Raw genomic sequence first — 5,227 nt, forward strand, 5'->3', positions numbered from 1 at the left:
GGGCTCTCATTTGGGGGACTGACGGTGCAGCTGATGCCCAAGTTGGTGAGTTGCCAGGCACAATGGCAGAGTCTGAGGCCCAAGGGCTGCCAAGGGGGGCAGGCAGCCTGGAGGAGGAGGAGGAGGAGGAGGAGTTAAGCTGAAGGTATGACCAGGTAGGTGCCAGCCAGGTGGTCAACAGGGCCTGGAGTTCACTTCAGTGCCACAAACATTTTGAGCAACATGTGGCTTTGGGCTGTGTCAAGACTGGGTTCCCAAGACAGGAAGCTTTGAATCAAGGGAACAGTACAGTCAGTTGAGTTTGTGAAAGGCAGACATTTCACCTGTGAGGTGTGTGAGGGTTGGACTAGAGGCAGGGGCTCCTGAAGGGACAGCACAGGGGTCTGAATGGGGAGAAATGGAGAGTAGACAGCTGGGACCTCCTGTCCTACCTTCTGGCTAGGGCCTGCCCATCTCTTGGCATCATCAGCCCTGAAGCCGCACCCCCACCCCTGAGAGAATTTGCTCTAGTGTGGAAACTGGAGCAGGGTTGCCACATTCCTGCCGGGCCTGTCTGGGGGCCCTCAGATGGGCAGAGCTTCTCTCCTCCCACCCATTCTGTTCTACCTCACACTTGCCCTCTTGTTGGTGTGCTAATCGATCAGCTCCCCACCAGCTTTCGCAAGCGATTTGATTTTAAAATAAAAACTCTGACGTAGTGTGACCCACAACAGTTTGTTAAGCTTGTAAAAAAAAAAGGCACAGGACACTGGAAAGGGAGGTGAGGAGGTGCAAAGCTGAGGTCAAGGGCCCTTGACCAGGAAAAGCAGGTAAGTACAGCGCTGCTTTTGAAGTGAGTTGCTCTTGAAGTGAGCAGGGCGGGGGAGAAGCGAGGGTGAGGCCCTGGGGGCCCAGGGCACAGCGAGTAGTAACTAATGTCAGCCCAGGGCCAGCCATGGGAGGAGAGTGAGGACTGGAGCGAGGTGTGTGAGTCTCCATCTGGAGAAAAGCAGAAACCAGACTTGGGGTTCTATGTGGGCACTCTGGGGACCCCACGTCGTTACCCCCTGGGGGCTCAGACCAGGAATTTTTCCAATTCCACGTGGGGCTCATCAGAGCCAGGAAAACACATCAAGGGACCTTGAGCAGTTCCCTTGCCCTCTGCCTCAGTTTCCCCTTTCCTCCAGGGAGGAATTGGAACAAGACATCTAGGGGGCCCTTCCAGCCGGATATTCTGGGGACTCCAGCAAGGGGGGTGGTTCCTGGCTGGCTGATAGGTAATGGGTGTCCCCTGCAGTGGAACCTCGTGTGCGAAGATGGCTGGAAGGTACCACTGGAGCAGACGAGCCACTTCTTTGGCTGGCTGCTGGGCTGCGTCTTCCTGGGCATGGGCTGTGACCGGTGAGGTGCTGCCCCTCCCCTGCAGCCCCTGAACATCCAGCTAAACCCCTGAGCTTTCCTGACCTACATCCATGTGTATTTCCCACTGGCCAACAGGTTTGGCCGCAGGGCCATGTTTGTGGCCTCCCTGGTGCTGGCCACAGGCCTGGGGGCTGGCGAGGCCCTGGCTGCTAGCTTTCCTGCCCTGCTGGCCCTGCGGCTGTTTCACGGTGGGGCCTTGGCAGGGGCCTTCCTCGCCCTCTACGTGGCTCGTGAGTACCATGGGGAGTCAGACCGGGCACCCACTCAGCAGGTAGGCCTCCGACCCTGCTGGAGGGGGACATAGGTGGCATGGGAGGCCTCTCCAAACTTCTTTTGAGGGTTCTTCTTGAGAAGATGGGAGGATACTGTTTGCTCTGTGAGCTCTGCTATTTGAGGGCAGGCTCAGGTGCTGGAGTGGGCAGTGAGTTGGCCTCAGATGTCCGGCTCCTGAGCAGGTCGGCGGCTGGTCCTCAGAGCCCTGGACCGAGCAGCCTTCCCTTTCGAGAGGCCTCGGCCTCAGGCCATCTGTGTCTGCCCAGGCCTGGAGCTGTGCGATCCACCACACCGCCTGATGTTCTGCATTGGGGCCGGCCTCTTCTCAGTGGTGGGCACTCTGCTGTTGCCTGGTCTGGCCCTGCTCGCACAGGACTGGCACCTTCTGCAGGGGCTGAGTGCCCTGGCAACAGGACTCCTGCTGCTCTTTTGGGGGTAGGTGGCAGGAGACGGGAGGCTGTGTGTATCACTTCCCTCTGCACTTCCATGCAGCACCAGGCATGTGGATATGGGACAGGGACACAAAGCCATGTGATGTCCTGCCCCCAGGACCAGGGAGGGGGCATTGGCCCTTGTCATCCCTGTGGGGAGGAAGCCGAAGTCATCCTTACTCACCCCTCCAGGTTCCCAGCCCTGTTTCCTGAGTCTCCTCGCTGGCTGCTGGCCACTGGGCAGCTGGCCCGAGCCAGGAAGATCCTGTGGCATCTTGCCGAAGCCAGCGGCATGGACCCAGAGGACAGCACTGAGGAGGAGAGCTCCCTGGCTACAGGTTCCTTACGCATCAGCCAGGAGAAGGGAGGCCTGGGTGCTGGAGGAGAGGTGTCGCCCCCTCATATGCACCTCATGTCTCCTCCTGTCCACAGAGCTGGACGTACTGTTTGCAGGGAGCCCCCAGCCCCGGTACCACTGGGTCCTGGAGCTCTGGCACACCCACATCACCTGGAAGAATGGACTCATCCTGGGCTTCAGTTCGTGAGGACGGGAGGGCGCGGGTGGGCTGAGATGGATCGGTGTCCCCCACCTCTGCTGGGGGTTTAGTCGCCAGAGTCCCCAGCTCTGGCTGAACCCAATAACTTCGCCCTCCTTCCCAGGTTGGTCAGTGGGGGCATCAGAGCCAGCTTCCTCCACAGACTGTTCCCTCATGAGCCCACCTTCTACGGGCCCTACTTCCTGGCAGCTGGCCTAGAGGTAGTGGCCACCATCTTCCTGCTCCTGACAGTGGATCACTGGGGACGCCGCCTGATCCTGCTGCTGGGCACCTTGGTCATGGGCCTGGCATCCCTGCTGCTCCTCGCCGGGGCCCAGTGTGAGTGCAGCGCCCTGCAGGCTAACAGGGCCGTCGTGTTGGGCTGAGGGTCAGCTCAGTGGTGGGGAGGGGTCCTGGGATCGGCTCCCTCACCCCATTCATTTCTCCACTGGGCACCCAGGGAAACAGTCCCCCAAAGTTAAGGGATCAAAAAGATCTACATGAAGGGGCTAAATATAAGGGTCTGGTTTGGACAGGGGCAGCCTGGAATAGCTGCCTCCACCCCCCCCCACCCCCCGCCCCACACACAAGCCCAGAGTGCAAGTGCAGGGGTGAAGGGTTGGGGAGGCCAGGCCCAGCAGGGCCCCTGGGACATGGACGAGGGGAGGGATGGCCTTGGAGTGGCCCGACGTGGGCAGTGTGGGAGCCCTCTCCTTGTCCCCAGACCTGCCAGGCTGGACCGTGCTCTCTCTTTCTGTCCTGGGGCTCCTGGCCTCCCAGGCCGTGTCCATCCTCAGCAGCCTCTTTGCAGCTGAGATCTTCCCCACAGTGATCAGGTGAGCTTCAGCCACATGGCAGATGCGAGTCCTGCCAGGCCAGCCCCCAGAGCCCCCTGGGGACCGGACACCCCACACATTTCCCTCCCTAGCTTATCTTGAAGACTTCTCCATTCTGTCGTGAGCAGAGTTCAGATTGTCTTTTCCTGAGTGATGGGGGGCACACTGGCACTGAAGGGTCTGGACAACAGCTCAGGAATAGAGGAAGGGGAGATGAAGGTGTGAGGAGGGGCAGAAATGAGACAGCCTCCAGAGAGGGCAGAATTCCAGGGGAAAAATCATTTTCCAATTTTCTGTTGAAAAGAACAAAACTTGTTCCGGGGCAGGGAGGAGCAGCTTTTCCACAAAAGTGTTTTCAGTTTCGTTTTCCTGGAGCTCCCACACCTCTGGCTCTCGCTGGGTCCAGGCCTCCCTGGGGGCACTGGGAGTTACAGGCTGTGTCCACGTGCCCATCTGCCTGTGAGGGCGGCCACCTGCCCAGGTTGCCCACACCGTGCCCTCTCCTGCAGGGGGGCAGGGCTGGGCCTCGTGCTGGGTGCCGGGTTCCTGGGCCAGGTGGCCGCCCCACTTGCCGATGCGCATGGCCGGCGGGGCTTCTTCCTGCAACACGTGGTTTTCACCTCCTTCGCCATCCTTGCCCTGCTGTGTGTCCTGCTGCTGCCCGAGAGCCGTGGCCGCAGGCTGCCCCAGTCACTGCAGGATGCTGACTGCCTTCGCCGCTCGCCACTCCTTCGGGGCCACCCTTGCCAGGATCACCTGCCCCTGCTGCCATCCTCCCACTGCCGGGCCCAGACACAGCTAGTCCAGGAGGGGTGACCCTGGCTGGACAGACACACTTCCCCTCGGATGGCCACATGTCCGTGTGGGCAGAGGGGTCTCAGGGAGGAGCCATGGGGATAGTGTGAAGGGGGAGTCCCCTCTTGGGTCCCTTGTTCCTCGGGGTCCTGGCCCCTACCCCCCACCACTTGTGGAGGATAAAGGCATCCATAGAACTTGGCATCCTCACTGGTTCTTCCCTCAGGCCTCATCCCGGGGCTGGAGGGGGCTCCCCACTCTAGGCTCAGTACCCCAAGCCAGTGTGTCCACAGCCCCATCCACTGCCCCCAGGACCAGCCCTCTGCTGTAGCCTTGGTGGGGCTGGGGTGGGGTGAGGCCCTATAGGTCACTGTGGCAAGACAGCACATTTTCAATTCACATTTGCTGGAGAGCTGCTTCCTTTTATACAAAGATGAGATCTGCATGGGGGGAGACAGACCTGAGAATGGGGGTGGCCGACTCCCCCCCCCCCGCCCACCTTGCAGGTGACTTGGAACAGGGCTATTGGGCCTTCAGGATGGGAAGGGTGCCTCCTCCCTGCAGCTCCACTCCAGGCTTTGGGCTCTGCCCCATGGACTCCATCCTCCCCTGGGAGAAGTAGGCTGCCCAAGGTCCCCAGGCATGGAGCCAGGTGGCTGCTTCTGCCGATCTCCCCGGTCACGTGACAAACTGTTGGCATGTCTAGTTGCGCTCCTGTAGTCAGGCTGTCCATCTTGGTAAGGATGCCCACCCTACGTGTCCAGGTGGTTGTACCCTCAGCAGGGTGGGTACAAGTCCTCATCAGAAAGCTCCTTTCTCTGTCCTCAGTGGCCACTGCATCCTGCCCTCATTCAGGCCCTCTGGGGGTGCCGTACAAGTCAGCCAGCTGTGCGAAGCGGGGGCCCCAGTCCTGGAGGCAGCTGTAGTCTTGGTCCTCATCACCCAGGCTGGATAG

At 60.4% G+C, this 5,227-nt stretch overlaps 2 protein-coding genes across 2 annotated transcripts in view; one reads left to right on the top strand and one right to left on the bottom strand.

Moving 5' to 3' along the window:
- Positions 1-1,264: 1,264 nt before the first annotated feature.
- Positions 1,265-4,469, top strand: SLC22A31 (solute carrier family 22 member 31). Its single transcript, XM_023537691.1, has 7 exons — positions 1,265-1,631; positions 1,941-2,109; positions 2,298-2,443; positions 2,538-2,646; positions 2,766-2,980; positions 3,366-3,477; positions 3,987-4,469. The coding sequence occupies exons 1-7, from the start codon at positions 1,493-1,495 to the stop codon at positions 4,291-4,293; spliced, it is 1,197 nt and encodes a 398-aa protein (XP_023393459.1). The 5' UTR covers positions 1,265-1,492; the 3' UTR covers positions 4,294-4,469.
- CDH15 (cadherin 15) overlaps positions 4,466-5,227 on the bottom strand; it is a 20,800-nt gene continuing 20,038 nt past the window's right edge. Inside the window, exon 11 of the mRNA XM_023537702.1 lies at positions 4,466-5,219. Coding sequence (XP_023393470.1) covers positions 5,120-5,219 — 100 coding nt within the window. The 3' untranslated portion in view covers positions 4,466-5,119. The remainder of the gene's footprint in view (positions 5,220-5,227) is intronic.

The sequence above is a fragment of the Pteropus vampyrus genome, unplaced genomic scaffold (genome assembly GCF_000151845.1).
Source record: "Pteropus vampyrus isolate Shadow unplaced genomic scaffold, Pvam_2.0 Scaffold196, whole genome shotgun sequence".
Taxonomy (NCBI): domain Eukaryota; kingdom Metazoa; phylum Chordata; class Mammalia; order Chiroptera; family Pteropodidae; genus Pteropus; species Pteropus vampyrus.

Bases quoted from the DNA above. Each gene is read 5' to 3' on its own strand.
- SLC22A31 (XM_023537691.1), top strand. From the start codon at position 1,493: ATGTTTGTGGCCTCCCTGGTGCTGGCCACAGGCCTGGGGGCTGGCGAG. The intron at 1,632-1,940 runs GTGAGTACCATG...GTGTCTGCCCAG, and splicing joins CCTCGCCCTCTACGTGGCTC to GCCTGGAGCTGTGCGATCCA. The intron at 2,647-2,765 runs GTGAGGACGGGA...CCTCCTTCCCAG, and splicing joins CTCATCCTGGGCTTCAGTTC to GTTGGTCAGTGGGGGCATCA.